This window comes from Aphanomyces astaci (genome assembly GCF_000520075.1).
Source record: "Aphanomyces astaci strain APO3 unplaced genomic scaffold supercont1.58, whole genome shotgun sequence".
Taxonomy (NCBI): domain Eukaryota; phylum Oomycota; class Saprolegniomycetes; order Saprolegniales; family Verrucalvaceae; genus Aphanomyces; species Aphanomyces astaci.
Genome location: NW_009798321.1, coordinates 292779 through 315214, shown reverse-complemented (window position 1 = coordinate 315214; position 22436 = coordinate 292779). Strand labels below are relative to the sequence as shown.

The 22436-nt window shown below is 51.4% G+C and overlaps 6 protein-coding genes across 7 annotated transcripts; 2 read left to right on the top strand and 4 right to left on the bottom strand.

The window, feature by feature from the left end:
• Positions 1–1022: 1022 nt before the first annotated feature.
• On the top strand, positions 1023–9491 carry H257_14511. Of its 2 annotated transcripts, XM_009842349.1 has the most exons (4): positions 1023–1150; positions 1230–1690; positions 1755–6249; positions 6320–9491. In XM_009842349.1, the coding sequence occupies exons 2-4, from the start codon at positions 1347–1349 to the stop codon at positions 9383–9385; spliced, it is 7905 nt and encodes a 2634-aa protein (XP_009840651.1). In that variant the 5' UTR covers positions 1023–1150; positions 1230–1346; the 3' UTR covers positions 9386–9491. The 2 variants fall into 2 exon arrangements, with proteins under 2 accessions (XP_009840651.1, XP_009840650.1); XM_009842348.1 differs by having other exon boundaries at positions 1230–6249.
• Positions 9492–10694: 1203 nt separating this feature from the next.
• On the bottom strand, positions 10695–12577 carry H257_14510 (hypothetical protein). The gene is made up of 3 exons (XM_009842347.1): positions 12106–12577; positions 11785–12043; positions 10695–11181 (listed from the first exon to the last, which is right to left on the bottom strand). The coding sequence occupies exons 1-3, from the start codon at positions 12562–12564 to the stop codon at positions 10727–10729; spliced, it is 1173 nt and encodes a 390-aa protein (XP_009840649.1). The 5' UTR covers positions 12565–12577; the 3' UTR covers positions 10695–10726.
• A 104-nt stretch (positions 12578–12681) lies between these two features.
• Positions 12682–13197, bottom strand: H257_14509 (hypothetical protein; the record flags this gene model as incomplete). Its single annotated transcript, XM_009842346.1, has 3 exons — positions 12682–12699; positions 12730–13031; positions 13062–13197. The coding sequence occupies 3 exons, from the start codon at positions 13195–13197 to the stop codon at positions 12682–12684; spliced, it is 456 nt and encodes a 151-aa protein (XP_009840648.1).
• A 527-nt stretch (positions 13198–13724) lies between these two features.
• On the bottom strand, positions 13725–14666 carry H257_14508 (hypothetical protein; the record flags this gene model as incomplete). The annotated part of the gene is made up of 2 exons (XM_009842345.1): positions 13725–14114; positions 14262–14666. The coding sequence occupies 2 exons, from the start codon at positions 14664–14666 to the stop codon at positions 13725–13727; spliced, it is 795 nt and encodes a 264-aa protein (XP_009840647.1).
• Positions 14667–16122: 1456 nt separating this feature from the next.
• Positions 16123–17540, top strand: H257_14507 (hypothetical protein; the record flags this gene model as incomplete). Its single annotated transcript, XM_009842344.1, has 3 exons — positions 16123–16344; positions 16434–16476; positions 17365–17540. 3 exons carry the CDS (start codon positions 16123–16125, stop codon positions 17538–17540), a joined length of 441 nt encoding a protein of 146 aa, XP_009840646.1.
• Positions 17541–20193: 2653 nt separating this feature from the next.
• Positions 20194–20505, bottom strand: H257_14506 (hypothetical protein; the record flags this gene model as incomplete). Its single annotated transcript, XM_009842343.1, has 3 exons — positions 20194–20241; positions 20292–20393; positions 20464–20505. The coding sequence occupies 3 exons, from the start codon at positions 20503–20505 to the stop codon at positions 20194–20196; spliced, it is 192 nt and encodes a 63-aa protein (XP_009840645.1).
• Positions 20506–22436: the final 1931 nt, after the last annotated feature.

Sequence of the window (22436 nt, the reverse complement as noted above, 5' to 3'; positions counted from 1 at the left end):
GGCTTTTTTGCGAAGTCACACTCCTCATTGCCAGCAAAATTTTGGTAATTTAGACTATAATCATAAGCCTTCATTTGCATCGACGTCTTGTGCATGCTATTGCCCCATGGAGACGTGGTTGGTGTGTATTATCGTTGCCTCCTGTCATGTCAGCAATGCGCAAAAGTAATTATTCTTGTGGATTCGGTACGAATTTCCAGACCCCGTTTGAATAATCGAATATCTCACGCTGATCCGAATCACAAATCGACGCTATTGGCTAATCCAATTTTGAGTGGATTTGATTGGCTCGAAAGGACAGGTATATTCAAGCCAATCAGAACTCCGGCGTAATTCACCTTGTCAATACTAGTATTGATTAGACAAAAAACCAGGCGAATTTTGGAAGTTTATAGCGAAAATCACAATCTTTATTATTTACTAGTACAAGCTTAAGGGGAGCCGAAATCCATTTGTTTATATTTTCGTTTTTTAATGACCGATCCCAGACAGACCCCTACAATAGTACTACATATAATTGGGTTGGACGCTCAAGAGCAATACTAAGGACTGTATGAATACGTAGTACTTCAGTATATAATTGCGCCACTAGTTTTGCAGTATAGTAAATATTGGCAATATAAGGCAAATAATATCAACAAGTGAGAACAATCAATAATTGTGAGCGTTTCGGGGGAGCAAAAGTACATATTATTAGCTATATATTGCAATATAACGTTACTATTGTTTGTACTATTAGTAGAGTACTAACTGTCGCGGGGGTTGACGCGACTGTTTGTGGGTTGAGCGAAGATCGCGAGCTTTGGCCACACGACCATCACTCTCAATTGTATAAAACAGTTGGTGAAATCACTTGGTTTATCTATACAGAGGGATGTTTAAAACACCCAATCAAACGGTTTGAAACACGGACAATATAATGGAGCAAAGTGTGTGGCCCACCTTGGATTTATCTGGGTGTTTGTATGGTCGACACGAAAAATAGTTATTTTATTTGAAAAGTCCAAGACTGTTTTCACCATCCCATCTTGACTGTTGTAACGAGGGAGGACTGCACTCCACCGCCGCTTCTGCACCGCCTGCCGCTTCTCTCCACGGAAAGGGCTGTCTGTGTGGGTTCCTTCAATCAAGAACACCTCTATCTATACAGGTATGTCCCATCTTCATGCTCCGTGATGTCGCAGGATACCCATGAGAGGAGTCACATGGTGTATTGTTCGTGATTGTAGTAGCGTCGATCACTCGAGCGCTGCACTCCCGTTGACATCACGAGTAATAAGTCTCGTGACAGTGCCATTTCCATCGTGACGTCGTCAACACCAAGTCCAAGCAACAGCCACAAACGAATGGAACCCGACACGTCAACTGATTCATCCTCGTCCATCTCGACTGCTACCTTGCCCAAGTCGTCATCCACGACGCCGTCGCTGAACGAGTCGGACAAACGCCGCCGTCTTCTCCAAGACCAACCCCCGTCCACACACATGGAAGCAACTGGACCCCCATTAAATCCCCAACAGAGCGGACTCCTTCGAATCGTGTACGAAGATCTGCGAAAGCAAGCAACGGTGGGATGGCACAACGCCGTGAATGCGTTTGAGATCGCTCATGCCCACCTTCACGAAGCAGAGGTCCAAGAGTTCTTGCAGTTGTGCTTTGCGCAAATCGTCAACATCATGCTCGATCAAATGTACTTTCTCCTCCTATACGTTAAAAATGACAAAGACGCATGTGCGTTACAATCTCTCTCCTAGGACGTCCAAGATGGCCGTCACCGAGAAGAACTGTGTCATTCGCACGTTGACCAAGGGCACGGTGCTATGTCTGGCGCAGCTCCAGAACCCTCACACGTCACCGCCACGGCGCCTCGCGTACTTTTCACACATGGCGCTGATCTTGAACAAGCAAAAGCACTTTTACAAGGAATTCCGCGGCTCGAACCACCACATGATGGGCCAATACTGGAACAAATCGCCGGCGGGGTGCCCGGAAGTGCGCCTGCAGTGCCTTGCGTTGTTCCACGAGCACCACGGGTTCTCCATGCTCACGCGGACCCTCGATCAGCACGTCACGGACGCCGACAAGGCCATCGCGTTCATCCAAACCGTGTCCATGGACGACCTCAAGCTGCTTCTCCAAGGGCTGTACGACCTCCGCGTCCAAGTCGATTCGACGTTGATTCGGCGGTTGCTTCAATCGCTGTTGCAGCTCGTGCTCGTGTTGCCCTCGGCCGAGCTCAAGAAAGAACCCACCGACTCGATCGGACACATGCTCCACCTTATCCAGCGGTTACTCGACCAAGACAAGGACCTGCAAGACGCGTTGCTGCTTGTGATTGGTCGGTTCATCGAGTCGACGTCGTTGCCCCAGCGGTTGTTTGGGTTTGAGCAGCTGGGCTCAGTCGTACAAGTCGCCCGGCGATCGATGCCGCTGCCGCTGTCGTATCGCGTCGCGGGGGCCGGGTCCGAGCTCGTGAATGGCGTGTACCAGTTGGTCCCGCCAACTACGTCGTCCGCCGGCACGTACATCAAGCAACCGACGAGTAATAGTAGCACCACCATTTCCAAATCGCGGCACGCACCGCCGTCGACGCCCCCTCCTCCAGGCGGCCCTCATCATCCCATGACTTTGTTTTGCTGCACGATGAAAAATGGATCGAAAATGTGGTTCTTGTCCGAAGCCGACCAAGCGCAACCAGGCACTGACCAAGACATCGACTACTACCACCACCAATCGGTTGGCGATGACGTCGTGCCCCCGCTGTCCCATTGGGTACCCACGGGCCAAGGCGTAGCCCCGAGTCCGTTGCTGATTCCCCATCGCCCTCGTCCAACGGCCGTGGTGGACTCGACGCGACTGGATCAGCGAGTGCTGAGCTTTGTGTGGACCCACAAGCTTCTGGACGAGATCTTTGGCGATCGCATCCATCGCGAAATCGTGGTGCGCAGCGCGTCGTTGCTGCGTTTCTTGGCTGAAGCGGGGCAACTTTCCGACGAACACGTCCAACACGTGTACGCGTCGGCAACCGGCAAGGAGGAGTCGCTGGTCGCGGAGATCCACACGCTGCTGGTTACGTCCGTGCTCGTGTACTTGAGCGACGACCAAGTGGTGTCATTTTTATCGTTCTTGTTGGCCCAGCCGGTGCACTTGTTGCCAGACGTGGCGCTGTTTATGGACAAGGTGGCCGGCACGTACCGGTCGATTCTGCACCGCGTCGAGGCTGGCGTCACGTCCAAGTGTCTGCGGCTGCTGTGGCGCCTTCAAAACGCGTCCGACCCGCAGCTGCATAGCGCGGCGGACGTGCTCGAGTTGTTTCACACGGCGCTGCAAAGCCCCGCAGGGGAGAAAGAGCGCGCGTTGTTTGTCAACGAGTGCATTCACATGCTGCGCGTGTCGGCGCAGACCACGACGACATGGAGCGCCGACCAAGAGGCGGCCACGACCCGGAGCTTGGAGCTGCTGAAGGTACTGCTCGAGTCGTGTTCCGGTAACGACGACGACGACGATGACGACGACCTGGTTGACCACGTGAACGCCACGTTCAACCTCGTGCAGCTGCTCTTTGACGAGTTGGCAGCGTTTGTCCAGCGCCATACGCTCGAGTCGGCGCTTCGCCACCGTCTGGACCTGATCCATTACGTGCATGGCAAGTCGAATGCGCTGGAAATGACCCAAGCGCAAGTGCGGTCGCTCTGGACTGTGCTATCCAAGCAACGTGTGTACCGCGACCTGTGCTGGCAGTTCCTCACCGAGTCCAGCGTGTTTGCCAGCGACAACGTCGCGCCGTTCAATGTGGCCGTGTGCGAGTACATTTTCAACGACCTTCTGTGCAACCCCCACGAGACGGACTTTAGCGCGTTGAGCGAGGCCGGGTTTGCGTGCTTTCACATGTACTTTGTGGGTGTGAACGCCCACCACCACCACTTGATTCGATCCACAACAACGACGACATCACCTGTTATGTCCACCAATGCCATTCGGCGCATCGTGTCGTTCGAGTCGCTGATTGGCCTCGACGCGTTGTGGCAAGTGGCGATTTACGGCTTGCCGGCCGTGTCCAAGGCGGCGATCGTGGAGCTGCTCAACGTGTATGTGCAAGTGACGGACAGCATTCCAGCGACCCAGCATTTCCTACAGCATGTGTTTGACGTGCTCCAGCGCGCGTCGTCGTCGGCCGAAGTTGTCCAGCACTGCATGCATTTGCTCACGGGCTACATGCACCAAAGCCCCATTGGTGCCGGGGCCATCGTCCATGGCAAGCGGTCCCGCGGCGCGCCGTTGTCGCTGCAATGCACCGTGCAACGCCTGCCCACGTCAGTGTCGGCGGAGAAACCCCCCGCGTTTACGCTGCACGTGTCGGCCAACGAGACGCTGGGCCGAGTGCGGCAGCTCGTGGAAGCGCAGTTGGGTCACCCGTTGACGCAGACGAAACTGCTTGTCCAAGGCACGCCCTTGGTCGGTGATGCCAAGACGTGGCGCGAGTTGGCGCTAACCGACCACAAGCAAACGTCGACGGAAGTGACGGTGGTGTTGTTTCAAACCAACGTGGCCAAAGACCTGGACGGAATAGACGACAGCAACATCAACAACCAGCAACATCAGCAACCTCTACTCCATTTAGGCACGTTGTTGTCGCAGAGCGAAGCGTACTTTGACGTGCTGTTTGGGCTCCTGGATCGGTACCAAGGGCAGAATGACACGCATGCGATTGTACTGGACGTGGTGGCCAACGTCCCGACTCAAACGACGCTTCTGGACATGGTCTCGCAGCCCCTAGACCGCCCCGACAGCTTGCAGCGGTGGCTCGCCACGTCATCGTACCACAAAGCCGTGTATGTCCTCGAAATCATCGACGGATGTCTCATGCCGGTGCACGGCGCGGCGTCGCAGGCGTATGTGACGTCGTTTATCCAGCACGGCCTCGACCACGTGGTGCATTTTCTGTTTGAGACCCCTCGCGTGGACGAACAAGGGATGGCGGTGGCGATGCGCTTGGTCAAGTATTGCGTGCTCCACAGCAACCACCACCACCCGCCATTGTCGCAGCAGAGAACGAACCACCTGTCGACAGCCCAAATGGCGTCGTTGATGACGCAACTGAGTGCGTTGGTATGGCGGTCGTCGCTGGCGCCGCGCGTTGTGATCGACGCGCTGCAGATCATGCAAGCGATTTCCGTGTACGTGCCGTTTGAATTTCCCGATCCGTGGCCGATGCCGTCGACGCTGCTACACCCGGAGGAACCGATCCGCGTCCAATGGCTCGCGACGCTTCAGTCCCAGCCCCACAACGTGACCAAGCAGCTCGTGGCGCCAGCGCTGCACACGCTCCAGAACGCGCTTCCCGTCACCAGCGACCGTGGCACACAGCTGTTTGCGTTGGTGGCGTTCTTGGTGCCCCAATTCTCGCCCGACCAAGTGGAAGCGTTGGAGGCGGCGCTCGTCGCGTTGTTTCAACCGACCATGTCCACGTCGGTGCTGCTGGGGTCGCTCGCAATCTTGCACACGTTGTGCGCCCAGCCATCGCTGTCGAGTCGCGCGCGCCAGCAGATTCTGGACGTGCTGTACGACAAGAGTTTGTTTGCAAGTGGCGCCAAGTGTTTATGCGCATCAGCCGACACCCGGAAAGCAGCGTACGGTGTCGTGGCCCAGCTGGCAGCGGCGTCGGCGGCGAATTCCACGACGGACGACTTGCATGCCAAGCTGACGTCGTTGATCGACGCGACGAGCACCTCATCGACTTCGTCATGGGGCCAGGAAGTGAACGTCGGGGCAAGGGGGCAAGGCGACCACGTGGGGTTGAAGAACCAGGGGTGTTCGTGCTACATGAACTCGTTTTTGCAGCAGCTATTCATGTACCCGCCGATCCGCCACGGGTTGTTGGCGGCGGCGATCCCCGTGGACCGATTCCCCGAGATCCCCGAGTCGCAGCTGAATCTGCCGCATTTAGTGCACACCGACCCGACGTCGCTGATTGGGCGCCGGATCATGAACGAAGCCAACAACGGCCGGTCGTTCGAAGCTGTGATCACTGGCTACGACCACGCCACCAAGATGCACCTCATCAAGTATGACGAAGGCAGCACGGACGTACGGCTCAAGCTGTGGGGCAAGGAAGCGATGAACCGAGTGACATTGTTGCCGCCGACACTCCAAGGCGACGAGGCCACGGTGGAAGTGCTTCGTCAAGTCCAGCGCACGTTCTGGTACCTCCAAGAGAGTGAGATGCGCTATTTCAACCCGAAAGCACTGGTAGCCAAAGCACATATTTCACTATTCCATTGAACTCTTGACCGAGGTGTTCATGTACGTACGTACGTAGGTGGAAGCGTGCAAGTGTTTAAACTTGGAGTTTTCCGTGTACCAACAGAACGACGCGAGTGAGTTTTGCGACAAGTTGCTGGACCGGTTGGAAATCGGGCTGGCCAAGACGCCCCAGGGCACGGCGTGCCTGCAGTCGCATTTGGGGGGCAAGTTGATCTCGCAAAAGCTGCCGAAAGGCTGCGGCCACCGCTTTGAGCGCGAAGAAGCGTTCATTCGGCTGGAATTGCAGATCCGGGGCAAAGAAAGCATCGACGAGTCGCTCGCGGCGTTCGTTGAAGGCGAGCTCATGGACGGCGACAACAAGGTCGAGTGCGAACTGTGTGGGGAAAAGAAGGCGGCGATCCGACGCACGTGCTTTGGGGCGTTGCCGCAGCTGCTGGTGCTGCACTTGAAGCGCTTCGACTTAGACTATGCCACGTTTGAAACGGTCAAGCTCAATAACCGGTGTGCGTTTCCGCTGAAACTTGACATGAAGCCGTACACCAAGCGCGGCCTGGATGAGAAGGCGGCAGAAGACGTTGACGACGATATTGGCGGCATGGACGACGACGATAATGACGACGAGTACATGTATGAGCTGCGCGGGGTGCTCGTGCACGCCGGCGTCGCGCAAGGAGGCCACTACTACTCGTTTATCAAGGATCAATCCGTGGGCAAATGGTTCAAGTATGACGACGAAGACGTGAGTGCGTTCGACCCGGCCAATATTGAAGCCGAGTGTTTTGGCGGTATGCAAAAGCGCACGTCGTCGTGGAACGGCATGACCAACACGATGGAAATGGAAGTGTTTAGCAACGCGCTCATGTTGTTTTACGAAAAAGTGGTGCGCCGACCCGAATCTCCGACCAACTCGACGACGACCGTGTCGATGGTCCACACCAACCCCATGGCCCAGCAAGTATGGGCCGCCAACGACCTCTTTCTACGCCACTCGTACGTGTTTGACACGGCCTTTGACGAGTTTATGAAGCAAGTGGTGGCGACTCACCAGGATCAACTCAAGTGGCTCCAGCTCGGCATGCAGTTTGTGCTGTCCATCGTGCTGCGGTTCCGTGAGAAAAAGGGTTTTGGCCGGTGGGTGGATCTCTTTCACGGCGCATTTGCCACGACGCCGGCGTTCGCCGCGTGGTTTCTCGAGGTGCCGGACCTGTCGGTGTTCTTCACAGAGTGCCCCGACCCGATGGCCCGACCAACTGTCGTCGGCTTGCTGACCCGTGCGGCGGCAGCGGTCGTGGCGACGTCCCCCCCCGACGACCCCGCCGCGCTCGTGCACTTGAGCGCGCGCGTCGCCGACTGGTGTGTGCCGCCCCTCATGGACGAGTATTTCACGCTGATTTTCCACATTGCGAGCTTGTCGCCCGTGCTTCGCGAACAATTTCAACGGCACCAAATGGTCAGTCGGTTGATTCATGTGCTGCTTGGCACGCGATCGTATGCGCGGCTGGTGCACGCGTACGGCCCGTTGGCGGGGGAAGCGCCGTTGGAGTGCCAAGCGCTGTTTGACGCGATCGGGGCGCTACTGGGCCTCACGCGCAACGCACCCGAGCCGCTTCTGGCCGAACAAGAAGCGCATGCTTCATCTTCGACCCAACCCCGCGACCATATTGTGCTGAGCGCGCGCGCCCAAAGTGCATTGACGAGTCTCTTTCACGAGTATTGCACCGACGACCACGTGATGGGCGTCAAGGAATTGCAAAAGTATTTCCGAGTGTGCGGCACGACCGTGGCCACGGCCAAAGTCACAGCGAAAAAGATCAAGACGATGCTGTCCAAGTGGCCGCAGTTGGATTTGTCAGCGTGGCTCGAGTACTACACGGAGCTGGGCGCGACGTCGTCCAAACAAGTGCTGAGCGACCTCAAAGCCCACGGCTTTCGCGACAATTTGCAGCGGCCGCCCTCGGTGCACGACCTGGAGCCTGCGTCGTCGTTGCTTGACAACTTGCCCGCGCTCTGCCGCGAAGCCATTGTGCACGAAGTGTTTATCGAAGCGGCGCTGGAAGAAGACGCCGAAGCCGTGGCCGACCTCCTCGTGCGTGTGAGTCTGGGGTCGCCGTCAACGTCGTCGCTCGTGATCAAGAGCGTGTTGACGGCGCTGTTTCATGCCGAGTTGGGGTGGAAGGGGTTGCCGATCGTGGATGCGGCGGTGCAAATATTGACCCAATTGCTCACGTTTGAAGCCAACAACGAGAATGTGGCGCTGATCGAGTTGACGATGGTGCAGACGTCGTATTCGCTGCTGGTGGCGGCGGCAGAACGGAAAAAAGTGTACGCGCAGTACGGCACGGCGCCGGCGCTGTTTATCTACCGGTACGTGACGATCTTGATGGATTTGCACAAGGTACCCAGAGTCGCGAATTGGCTGCAAGCTCATGTTGGAGACTGGGTGTGGATGTACGAATGGCTCCGGCTCGAGAGTTTGAAACCGAGCTTGGGTGGTCGCGTGACCGTGCTGTATCGGGACCCGGGCAAGCTCGAGACGCTTCTGGCGCTCGGCGAATTGCTGCATGTGCCGTTCACCCCGGAAGAGAAGAGCTATGCCGTGTCTGGCGCGGGATGCGCGGCCGTGAATGGCGTGTACCACATGGTGCAGCACCAGCGCCACGACGGATGCCCGGTGTTTCGGATGACCAATCACGACATCGAGTACACGTTGTTTCGGTGTGAAATGCCCAGTAAAACCCACCGGTGGTATATTTCGCACGCCGAGAACCGGCAGACGCTGGGTACGGTGACGGATGTGGACTTTTATTATTGCCTGTGCACGATCCACGAAGAGACGCCGCCAGAGGACGGGTGGAAGGTGTGGACCAAGAACCCCGACGCCTCGGGACCGACCCCCACGGTCACGTTGCAAGCGTGTTCGGTGAGTGCCGACGAGTTGGATATGACTGTCCATGCGCCGCCGCATTCGCATGGAGGGAGCAGTTTTGTCGTGCCCGAAGTCGACATGGACGATGACACGGTGGAATACGAAGACAGCGAAGAGGAAATCCGAGTGAGCAACGAACGGTTCCAGGCCGTCCATTTGGAATCGCCGTCCGAAGGCAGCAGTGGCAGGCTGTAGATTTCCATAAGACAGACACGGAGAAAGGATATTGTCGTGTGTTTTTATAAACCTCTACTAGTAAAAGAAACACTGGCATAATAAACCTGTGTTGGAAAGAGTTTTATTCCATTGCACAGTTTTAATTATTGCACATGTACTATTAATAGTATTTCGGATATCGTTTTACCGTATAGTGTATATATATTGCGACGGATTAATCGATTGCGACTCCTGTAATATCTGATAGTTTTCTTGTAATACAGTAGTCCCCCGGAATAAGGAACCCACCATAAATCTATATCCTCTCAGAAAACATAATTTTGCGTGCAAATCAGTCATAAAATCGGAGAGGTACATTCAACTTTTAAATTAACCACGCAAATAATCTAACACTTGTTGGCGACACTCACACTTGGAACTCAGCATGCCGTCGCCGTTGTCGCGGCTACGATTGACAAACGAGCAGAAGCGTACACTGTTAAAGCAGCATGCGTCACGCGCTGCCATGAAAAGAGTTGAGTTGCGTCGATGGGCTCGTTTAGCATTTGGCCTTTCACGTGACCCTCTAAATTCGGCAATCGACACGGTGGCAACCTCCTGAAGACAAAACACAAACACGTTTCATTCTTTTTAAAGGTTATGCATACTATCAACCAACTCATAAACCTCCTTGTCAACAATACCAGTATGGCGCCAACAATTCACAATAGTGACTTGCGTCACACATTGCCAAGCCTCCTTGGCCCACTCCAACGCTTCCAACAGACTAACTTCGAGCAGTGCTCACGAGTGACGCGAAATTCTTTTATTCAGTTTCGTCAGCCGTTTCAACCAGCTTGTCAAATATTTCAACAAGATGCAATGCTCGCCACACACCAATCCTATGACGGATGGACATCGTCATGGTCATCTGTAAGCTAGGATACAATGTATCAACCCCCTCCTGAATTCGAAAATGATGTCGATTTTTCAATCCGAGTACATTGACCAATCAGAAGCAAGGAACCCTACCGAAAATACCTTTTTAGTTTTATACCTGAGCAGTAGTGATACCTCTTAAAACGTATCGGAATCAAAGGTTCCCTATTCTGGGGGACTACTTACTGTAACTGCTATTTACTTGTGAACATGTTGAATATAGACTTCAAATTTGTATGACGCAATGGATTAACAAAATTTTGAGTGTCGGGTGGTTGTGAAATATCACCAGTCGCAATACATATACACTATACGGTATGGTGAGTTGCCGCTTGTATATTTCGACGTGCAATCTCACATGTTGTACGTTTTGTGTGGCCTTTACAAAGTTGACTGTATGTAGTACCGGTAGTACTAGTAGTAGTACTAGTAGACAGTTGTTTATTCATAGTCGAATGTGCCGTGACGAGATGCGATCGTGACCTTTTTGCCGACATGCGCTTCGACCCGGCCGACAATTTGGGCGTCGACGCCAAACGAGTGGGAGATGGCGATGATTTCCGCGGCGGTGGCGGGCGACACGTACAGCTCCATGCGGTGGCCCATGTTGAACACCTGGTACATTTCTTTCCACGAGGTCTTGGACTCGGCCTGGATGAGCGCAAACAAGGGCGGCGTCTCGAACAAGTTGTCCTTGATCACATGCACATCCTTAACGAAGTGCAGCACTTTGGTCTGGGCACCCCCAGAGCAGTGTACCATCCCGTGGATGTGCTCCCGGGCCACTTGGTCCAAGATGGCCTTGATGATCGGCGCGTACGTTCGCGTGGGGGACAGCACCAACTTGCCCGCGTTCAACGGCGCGCCGGGTACGTCGTCCGTGAGGGTCTTGGAGCCTGAAAAGGGCATCAGTTGATTTGATGGTGATGGGATATAGTGGCGGATTGAGCCAATCAGAATGCAGAAAACCACGATCGAAGGTCGAAATATGACTTTTATTAGTGTGATTCCAATCACCACACGACACCTTCTTTTGACGTCAAGTCGATTCGACGGACAGCACCAAATCGGCAGCCAATCGATCGACCAATCAAAACCCAGATGAAGAATCAAGTAGCCAATCAAATCCACGATTTGACGAAATCAACGTCGAATTAGTGTATGACTTCAATTAGTGTGACACTGGACGATTGGTACATACCGAAGTTGTGTCAGTACATAAAATCGATCGACAGATTTGGCGATTCAGCACAAAGATCCACGGTACAAGGACAATACAAATATTACAAACAATCGATCGATCGAGTTGGCGAACCAGCGCACCAATCAGACTGCAGGAACCAGCCTCCGCATCGAATTTGTGTATGACTTCAAATAGTGTGATTCCAATCGACAACATTTGACATACAACTTTAGTACAACCAATCGATCGATGGAGTTGGCGAACGAAGCAGCACACAAGAGTCCATAGTTTGGGTAAAACGACATGGGGATGGTACCAGAGTAGACCAACGCTTCGGGGACGTTGGGGTCGAAACTCTCTGGGAATTCCGTGGCCAGCGCGTGGGTGAAGACGTCGTGGCGGGCGGACGTGAGTCCGTTGCTGCCCATGCCGCCGTTGTACTCGGTCTCGTACGTGGCTTGGCCAAAAGACGACAGGCCGACAATCACATCCCCCGCCTGGATCGTGTGGTTGGAAATGACGTCGCTACGCTTCAATCGACACACCACGGTCGAATCGACAATGATCGTGCGGACCTACAAGTCTTTAGAATAACCAGATACACGGACGATATATCGCAGTGAAGGACGCAACATACCAAGTCGCCGACGTCGGCGGTTTCGCCGCCAGTCGAGTGGATGCCAATCCCTTGACCACGCAATGTCGTCAAGAGCTCTTCCGTGCCATTGATGATGGCAGAGATCACGTCGCCAGGAACCAACTGCTTGTTGCGGCCGATGGTCGAGCTCAACAAGATCTTGTCCGTGGCGCCCACGCACAAGAGATCGTCGATGTTCATGATCAACGCGTCTTGGGCAATGCCTTTCCACACGCTCAAGTCACCCGTCTTCTTCCAGTACATGTACGCCAACGCAGACTTGGTGCCAGCGCCGTCGGCATGCATGACGATGCAGTAGTCTTCGTCGCCAGAGAGGTAGTCCGGCACGACCTTGCAAAAGGCTTGAGGAAACAGTCCCTTGTCCACGTTCTTGATGGCATTGTGCACATCTTCCTTGCCAGCGGACACGCCGCGTTGGTTGTAGCGAGAGTCGGCCATGATATGATCGGAGAATGCACTGGTGCAATCAATTGGTGGTGTTTGCGTATCCGGATAATTCCGTTATCCGGATGTGCAGTACTTTTCATTGGCTTAAACTACTTTCACACAAAAGTATCATTGGACCGCTGGTTTCTAACATGAAATTGGATAGGTTGAAATTACATTGCGTTGGTTTCGGGCAAATTCGGCTTGGAACTGGGTCTCGATAGATGGGTCTTGAATGCCAAAGATAACGTGGAGTGATGGGATGGATGGAGTGGCGTCTGCATCCCAGGCGCGACAGGCTATGCAGGCGAGGCGGACTGCATCAGCAACCGGAATACCTTTGCATCCAGAACCAAGCAAAGACACTGCAATCATCGAGAACGGACCAGAGGCGGTAGTGACATACAAACTTTGATTGTAGTACGATACGAGCTTGCTTTCCCAGTCATGTGCCAAGTAAAATGGCGTGGCTGTGTGCACTAGTCCTTAAAAGTGTTTGGAAAGCGAACCCGGAGCTTTTGTGAACACAGCGCTTCCAGTGGGACACTTGATGGCGCCATCAATGTTTGCGAGGAGCTTCTGCAGCTCCTGGCGGCCACCCGCAAGACTCACCAAGCCATCGATCGTTTGGGCGGGGTACAGCATTTTATCCCCAGCATCAATACCGCCCCAATTGACAGTCTACCGCGACATCTTGGAAGGAGGTGGAGCTGGCACCGGGCCTCCATGTGGAAAGTACGAGAACAAAGACGTGCCTGTCATGCCTTCATTAAATGGATTGACGAGAACGCCGCTCCAGAAATTGCAATGGCCTTGGTGTGTAGCAGCGACGTTGCGCTCGAAGCACTCAGGTACGTAGTCCCGCATTCTTGATATCACACTTGTAGACCTGAAAACGGCAATGCCCAATTGCTGCAGCAAGTTCGTGGCATTCGGTGGTAGGAACACAAACTCGATTCCATAGCTGTCTCAAATGAACTCACTATCGGTGCAACGAGACGAGCAGTTGTGGAGAAATACGACAGTAGGTTGACCGCAGCGGGCGATGAGTTTCCTCTCTCCCAATTACACAAGCCAGATGTTGAAGATCGCTGCGCTCATAAAGGCCTTGGGAGCTGTTGTGACCACCGTGCCATCGACGGGACAGTCATCCATCACGCTCGTTTCACAGGTCACCCCAGGTAAGATAATGGCCGGCGGGACGAGTTCTCCTTAGCGGCTGCAGTGATGACGATAGTGAGGTGATATGCCCCCGTCTTTTCTTCGACCCACACGCTTCTCGACCCGCGAATTGCAACAAACTTCTTCGATTGGTTCTTGGTCTTGAAACTCGTTTCATTAATGTTGTATACATCGCTGGCGTCACATTCAAACCGAATGCAAGCTCGAATTAACAAATTAAAGTACGAGATGATACCTTCCTTGTTCATTATGTTGCGACCCTTCGACAGCAGGTGTGCCATTCGCGACAGCAGAATCGGATTTCGGGTGCGAAACTTTTGATACCATCCGCGGGTCACGCTTCGTGGAAAACCTGCTTGGATCGACAGTATGTGTCCTGCCTTGTTGATTACTATATCCACTCAACAATGTCGTCCTCGATCGTGGCAGGGAGAACTTGCTTGGACCACGCTTGTCGTTTTTTATCGTTCCGTGCTCCTTCACCATTTTGATGCAATGGAACAAAGTAGTTCTGGTAACAGCTGAACTTCGTACGACCGCTGCTTTCGACTCGCCGCACTGTACGCGCCGAACCGCTTCGAGGATTTCTTCGACTGTGGCGACCATGTCTCGAATGTCATAGGGGGTACTAACTCGCCCTGTTCGTTGTCGTCGCCGTCCACGCCGTAATCGTCACCAGAAGGCTGCTCGCCATCGTCGAAGTCGCCCGAATCGTCATCACGGTACCCCAAAAATGGTTGCAACAGGTCATTTGGATTGCTGCCCAGCTTGCGAGAAACGAATAGCAACAGCCGAAGCGTCCTCACGCCAACTCCATTGTTCTTGGGTAGCTGCATTGCAATGTCGTGATCTGCTTGGTTGATCAGGCTTCGCGTTCCTGGGGGGTCAAACATGGGCTTGGCGTCGTTGCACTTTGTGGACGGCCCGGGCATCGGCATTTCACCATTATCGTTTAGTTCGCATCCCCACATCTTACGTATGTTCCGATGTTCCGGAACATGTTTGTGCTTTGCCTAAACGTGGCTTGGAAAGAGCGTGTACGAAGTGATGAAACCCACCATGCACTTGATCTTGTTCGTCTTCGCACTCATAACAGAAATGGTTTATACCGTTGGTGGAGGCTAACGTTCTTATCTGTGCAAGAAATTAGATTATCCGGACGAATATCCGTTATTCCAAAATTCCCCCAAAGAAGGTAGGTCTGGGGAATTTTGAAGGTAGGCACCCCCTGTTGTGGGGGAATTAGTCGTCACTTCGAGGGGGAAATTTTATTGTTCGTGTCGAATAAAAATTCGACAAGGCTCTTCATGACCAATTGTAAAAAATTATGTGTTTGAATATTATCATATCCAATCGCATACGATCAACTTCTAATGCGACATCCTGATTGGTAGATAATTGATTAGTCTGATTGGTAGATAATTGATTTGTCCAGGAATTAGATGTCGTTCAGAAAATCGATCCGTTACAACTGCCCACTCATTCAACAAATGGCACTAACCAAGTTCTCTACCTCTGCATCTCCATTTACTTTGGCAACGTGATCCACCGTACGTGTTAGCATGCGCAGTGAGAATGCTTGTAAACACTGTGTGACCTCCCTTCACTGTGTGCCTCCCCTTTGACCACAACACTAAATAATCATGTGTTCAGTACTACCTGTAGAACTGCTAATATCACTTAAATAGTTGCGAGCTACCTGAGGGGTATCACAAAACACGAAGTGAAGCTCATCACTGAGGTGATTGAGACGATGGGAAGTAGTTGCCAGCTCACAAACCTACTGTATTCTACGGAGGCAAGCTCGTGCAGCAGTCGGTTATCAATGTAAAATCTAGCTGCGCGGATCGCCCCGGTGTGAACGTGCACAAGCTCCATACGCTAGACTAGTCTAGTTTGCAGTCATTACTGTACATGCGCGCACAAGCGATAGTGAGCTTGTAAATACCGCGTAATTTCATTTCATTTCAATGTGAAATCTAGCAGTACACACGTACACCAGCAGTACTGTTGGGATTTTTATAGTGAGTGGTCACGCTGCGATGTCCACAAGATTGTATTTTGGTGTATTTGGCGAGCAAGGACCGAGGTAAGTCTGCCAGATGAATGGATTGTGTTCAATTTCAATTTACAACCTGTTTTCACGCATTCTCTTTCTAATCTCTTGAACCAAACCCCAGTACGAATCTGCATGACCAGCGTACTCAATCTCAAAATTGAGAATAACTCTAATGTATGTTGAATGCAATCGCAAGCGTTTGGCGCTCTGAGTACTTACGGCGGTCGCTCTTGATTATTCGAGCGTACTGTGCCGCACAGTACATGCGACGCTTGGGATCTACTAAAACCCATTGCTCCCAGGCTTCCTTCCCTGAATGAGCAGTTGGAATGATCTTTGGCACTGTGAACTCTTGCATTGTCTGTTGCCGCTTCGCCACTGGAGGTGCACTTGTGGTACGACTGATTCCACGCCATCACTGCGGCAGCAGTGAAGTCCGCCGTGAGCTGCTCTCCAAGATTCTTGCCTTGCAAGCCACTTGGAACGTGTGGCCGTTTCTCCAACAGGAAACGAGGTTCATCAATGGCATTGCTCAAAGTCCTCGTGACAAGGTACTCGCAACAAATCTTCGCATCACCAACACCAGGCCATGAGCTCTCGGAAGTCAAAACACCGCTCAGGTGACTCAAAGACGCGGTAGAAGCAACCGCCGCGCCGCATGCTGTGCAATGAAATCCCTACCGGTAATCCAGGGCAGGATTCATCAATATCGTTGAGGATTCATCAATATCGTTGAGCTGTCGGCGCACAAAGTTCTGCTCGAGTGCCTTGAACCTGTTCACTTTCACGTTTCCGCTTTGCAGCATCGCTACAAGAGTGGAAAAAAATGCCTCCCTTGACGTCTGCAGCAATGTTGCCGGAACCATCTCAACGTAGTCCTCGTAAAACCCACATATGCGCAAACAAGGGTATGAGTCCTCATTGATTTGGTGATATACCTGGCATTCTTTTTCGACACACGCCTATTGTGCCAACGGAGCCGAACAGAGACAAAAGCACCATGTGCTGACTTTCCCAAGGCGAAGTCACCCCACTTCAGCCCCAACATTTCACGGAAGCTGCCCAAGTAACGGTAGGAGAACAAGCAGCGGAACATAACCCTAACAAATGGGTAATGCCTGGCAAATCCATTGACGACAGTTGATAGCTCATCGGTTGTCAGTGGGTGAGCCTTCTTCTCGTCATGGACGTTGTTTTGCCGATTATACTTTTGAACTCCAACGACGTATTGTTTGGATAGTGGCGCTGGGGCAGGGTTAGGTTTAACATGTTGCTCCGTGAAGTAGGCGACAAATGCAGTTTTGGCTGAGTCGATGGTACGTGGTTTGCGTCCAAGCGAGTAAAGGTGGTGAAAGAAGTCGGTGCAATCATCTGTCGTTGCTGCTGCAGTGTCAATTTCGTGCTTATCTGACACGCATAACTCTTGGAACTGTCTCTGGTATGTAGAGTATGTTCGTCGTGTTGACGCTCCGCGGAACGAGTCCTGGGTGGTTTGCTTGGTTGGGACGCTTTCCATTTTGAACAATGGGATAACCAGAGTAGTTGCGGTGTAACCGATGCAGTATCTATAGTTGCCCAATGGCATCGCGTACTGATCAAGACTGTCTCCGACGAGCTCCAGCGCCTCACGTGCCTCGCCGACCAGCAGGCCCTCCGCTCCACCACAGCGAACAAGATTTGGTCGAAGGTGCTGACAGAGCAGATCATCGCCGCATACCCCACCATCCCCCAGCACTCAGACGTATAACGTCCGACGTATGCGAAGTCCGCTAGCTATAGGCGCAAAAAATGCCTTAGCTAGCTGATAAACGCGAATAAACGCCAATATACATCGTCGTTTTTGCTGGTGGGTGGACTACAGTGCACGTACTAGTATTATGTGGAGGAATTACCTTGGTTACTTTGATTTGCGCAACACAAGCTATTCACCAGGCGTACTTACCTCGGTCCTTGCTCGCCAATGACACCAAAGTACAGTAAAACACTCCTGTGGACATTGCAACATCACCATTCACTGTACTGAACCCTACCGCACAAGTACTTGTGCACTACTAGATTTTACATTGATAGCTAACTGATGCACGAGTTTGCCGCCATAGAATAGGTTTGTGAGCTGGTAATTACATTCCATTGTCTCAATCAGCTGTGTGATGAGCTTCACGTCGTGTATATTGATATCCGTGAGGTCGCTCGCAACAATATAAGTGATCATACTTAGTAGCGTTAGTTGTATTGAAAAATTCATTATTTACTGTTAGTGTACTGCGCAGATGCTAACACGTACGGTGGTTCACGTTGCGAAAGTAAATAGCGATGCAGAGGTGGAGAACGTGGTTAGGGTCATTTGTTGAATGAGGGGCAGTTTGAATCACTACTGGAGGTAAGATGGTGTTGGCGTTCAATCGAGGACCTAAACGTATACTATTAATAGTACCTAAAGCACAACCAATACTCTTAGCCGCATTCATACGTTTTAAGAGCCTGATATGCGAACGCTTTGTCCCAGCTTTTGGGCATTCCAGCTTTTACGGATAAAGTTTATTCGGATTGTGCCCTCAAACCTGGTTTGCCAACCATTCCAGCTTTTGGCATTCCAGCTTTTGAATGGTTGCGAGTGCAATGAATCGATTGAAAGGTGTTGTTGCTGCTGTTGTATGCGCCGTGTGTATTTCGGTGGCTACGAGCACTAGCTCGACGGTTAGTAAGTACAACCTACTGACGATTACGAATGTCAACTTTGATGAAATGCTTAGTGACCCTCGATACAATTGATGGTTTTGTGACAACCTTCGCTGTGACCAGCAAGCGTTCTGTAAGATACTTGTGTGGCTTCGCCAACGCATGCCAAAATAATGTAGGCGTCGTTCGATGCACTCCTTTGAAAAGAAGGTTGCTGTGTTTCAATTCTTTTTGGGTTCTGAGGGTGGTTACCGTGAAACCTCGGCTGCATTTGGAATGGCTAAGTCTTGGTGTATTAGTCTTTTTCGTCAATGACACCTCACTTGCTCTTGATTTCAACCGTGACCCATCCAACCAAACCCCTTAGTGGGAAGGCGCTCGCCGAGGTCTTTTTCCAACGGACCGATGACCCAACTGTGTGGAAGTGTAAGTGTGGGCAACAGCGCTCTCAAAAGTCGAGTGGGTACACGAACTTGTGTTCTCATATTATGAAATGCCATCCTTAATACACTTCCCTATCTCAATTTGATGCTTCTCCCTGCAACTCGATTGCCGGATGCGCGAGTCATCGCTTCAATTTATTCGTTTGTACCACTGGTTGATGGCACACCTGATTGATATTCTGCGACCAAAAGTGTACGACGGTTTTTACAATTTAATGGCGATCCATCACTAAACGTACAAGCAATTGTTGATTCGAGAATGGTGTTTAGGTCTGTGGATATTGGACACGGTTCATTTTCCGATAAAAATATTTGGAAAGTATCATTAGTTGGCCAGAGTACTGTATTCGACGTGTTTTGCCTACTGGATGTTTCCTACTTGGTGATTCTGGATACACGTTACTCCCTTGGCTGTTGACCCCATACTTGCCGCATATGGAAGGTGGAGTGTTGAAGTGCAAAAACAATTCAATTATTGATTGTCGAGCACTCGAATGGTAGTTGAATATGCATTTGGCCGATTGAAAGTGCGATTTCGAATTCTGAAAACCGTGATGAACGAAAAATCTCTCGACCAAACTGTTGTGGTCACTACGTGTTATTATGTATTGCACAATATGTTGATTCATTTCAATGACGAACTCTTTTCTGCGCCGTGCCCCCGGCGCGATAGAAACTTGTACTTTCAACCTGCTGATCCCAGTGAAACTGAAACTAGTCCTCTCATTCGCCGAGCTGCAGAGTTGAAACGTCGTGGAATTGCTAGTATTTGAGTTAACAAAAATAATATTGTGCAATCAATTTGACATTCATTAGCACTTTACTTGCGCGCAACTAAATGAGCGAGGAGCTGCGCCATGGTGTCGTATTGTCCCTGAATTGCACGTAATAGATCATCTAGTGTAGCACCAGGTGCAGGTTGGGGCGGCGGGAATGGTGCCGCACCTGATGTTCCCAAGTGCATCAAACCTTCCTTTATAGCTAAGAACCCAGCTTCCAACGCCTCAACACGAGTGCTCGCTTTCAAGACTCTTGCGCGCTTCTTCCGACGCTCCGGTGGATTGTCGCTGTTGTAGTCCGTGTCCGAACTGACCTCGCGTTTTACTATAACATCTATGCAACAAATATTTTCACAAGTCAACAATGTTTCGAATACATATCACATATATTAGTACAATATTTCTACCTTGTGAGGAATTGTTGCCGTCGTCGAATATCGCATCAGTGGACTTCAGCGATTCAGCTGAAATCCTTTTTTTCGATCTCAAGTAACCCGGACTACGACAGCGACAAACCACCGGAGCTACGGAAGAAGCGCGCAAGAGTCTCGAAAGCGAGCAGTCATGGCCAGGCGTTGGAAGTTCTTCGAGTCGAACCTTGCCGTGAAATGCAACTTGTAGCGCAGGCGCACTTTCGTCGTCCCAGCGCACTGATCGTTTGACGGCCGATGAAGGCGACTTGCCCTTGCGCTTGTTCGGCTTAGCGTTCGGTGTCGACGCATCTAATATTGATTGAGTGTGTTGTAGTATACGTAGATAACATAACCACCTGGCTGCACTTGCGGCACTGTAGCATCTTCATCGTAGACATCGCTGCCGTGGATTGCAAACCAGATTAAAAAGTCGGGATGACTGGTACGAAGCTGGGATGGTGAATCTTTGACCAAGCGAAAAGCTGGATCAATATACGGATTACGGATAATTCTAGTCAATGAAATTGATTTCGTAAAATGCCCAAAAGCTGGAACAAAACGTTCGCAGACCAGGCTCTAAAATGTATTTTGTGGAATGGGCTACACAAGGGGCCACGACAATGGTCCCTATGCATTATGGTGGGGCGCTGGCTGACTGCCATCGACCACAGCAGTACCCCTACTGGCTCGGCTTGCCGTTGTATTTGTGCTGATCAATTCCATTTTCGAGTGCAATGTCGGCTTGACAGTATTTCGACCAATAGAATGCCGTACATGGTAAATGTTAGTGATGGTTGCTGCTACGACAACCGCCTCATCCAATCGGATTATCGGAAAAAATACTGACCAATCGGAGTTCAATCACTTGTCGGTCATCCAATCACGGGGCCGAATGTTGTCGGTTCTCATGTCTGACATTCATTGCAGCTCGCACTTGATATTTTACGTTTTTGACGGCGGCAATGAGGTCAAATCCAGACTCACTAGGACACGGACGGTACTCCGTTTCGCGACTTCCAGTCTGTTTTTCACGTTACCAGTCCCCCATGATTACTACAAAGCCGTGCTAAGAGCATCTCCACCGGTTGGGACTTTTGACCAGGCTTTATACGGATAATATTCGGATAAATGAGGGACTTAAGCTGATTCCAGTGATAAGTTTCATTTTCCCCATCCGTCAGACTTAGATGCACGGGACGAACAGGGACTGTGAAAGTGATAGCAATGAGTGCATTTACATCTTCCGCGACCCGTCGCATTCCATTACAGACCGAACTCGTTAACATTTATAGCATAGGGGGTGCGCTAGAGCCTACGGGTGCTTTTATCCGGCAAGGTGTGCCTTCGTTGGCCATCAGTGTAAATTGAATGGGAATTATTATAAAGATTGCATGCTGTACTGTATTTGACTATGTTGAGCAGTACTTTTGTATATTATTTTAGATTATAGTACACTTCCGGCTAGGATAGGTCTGGAGGGTGATATCTTGACGAAAAAGTCCTATGATAGGGATTTTCGGTGCTGATCTTATGTTTGGACTTACTGAGACCCCGATAAAACCAACAGGTGGGAGTATAAGTCCAAAATTGGTCCTATCTAAGGGTTATCCGAATTATTCAGGCCTTTAAGTCTGACGAGTGGAGATGCTCTAAGGGTTAAGTTGATTGACAGTGGTTAGCGATAGCTAACCACTGGTGATTCAGCTTAACCCTGGGAATAGGCTATGGTCATTTGAGATATAGGGACGGCGTGTCCGGGTTTCCTGGTTACAGGGTTACGGGTTAAAAAACTGTACTACTCTGGTCCGTAATGACTGTCCACTTTACCGTTTTATTGGCGGAATTTTTCTAAAACTGCATTGCTGCCTACGCTGATTGGACAGATCGACGGCGCGTTATCTTGGCTTTGATTGGTGCTTTTAACCACTCAAATCCGAGTTTTCGTCGCCGAGATATCGCTACTTACACTCAACGACCACGGCGGGAAAAACACGAAAACTTACGCCAGTCTTTCATAACACAACTCTACGCCTTGTGCTCGCGTCTCCACTCTTTTCTTTACATTGCGCATGCCCCGGGCCAGTCGCCCCCACGGCACGACCTGTACAGACTCGTCGCGGGGTCGGTCAAACCTGACTGACCTCGAGCGGCGCGGAGTCTATGAACGGCTACTAGCCTTGTCGATAGAAGGCAAACTCCATCACACGGCCTTCCGAGAGGTCGCGCAGATGTTCCACTGCCACCAGCGCACCGTAAAGCGTGTTTGGAACCGCGGACAAGCCTCCATTGCCGCGGGTAGTCCTGCTGCTGTTGTGGTCTCCGAAATTCG

Coding starts and splice junctions, on each gene's coding strand:
- H257_14511 (XM_009842349.1), top strand. CDS start 1,347: ATGGAACCCGACACGTCAACTGATTCATCCTCGTCCATCTCGACTGCT. Junction 1,691..1,754: donor AACATCATGCTCGATCAAAT/GTACTTTCTCCT, acceptor TCTCTCTCCTAG/GACGTCCAAGATGGCCGTCA. Junction 6,250..6,319: donor ATTTCAACCCGAAAGCACTG/GTAGCCAAAGCA, acceptor GTACGTACGTAG/GTGGAAGCGTGCAAGTGTTT.
- H257_14510 (XM_009842347.1), bottom strand. CDS start 12,564: ATGGCCGACTCTCGCTACAACCAACGCGGCGTGTCCGCTGGCAAGGAA. Junction 12,044..12,105: donor CCGCCGACGTCGGCGACTTG/GTATGTTGCGTC, acceptor AAAGACTTGTAG/GTCCGCACGATCATTGTCGA. Junction 11,182..11,784: donor CGAAGCGTTGGTCTACTCTG/GTACCATCCCCA, acceptor TGCCCTTTTCAG/GCTCCAAGACCCTCACGGAC.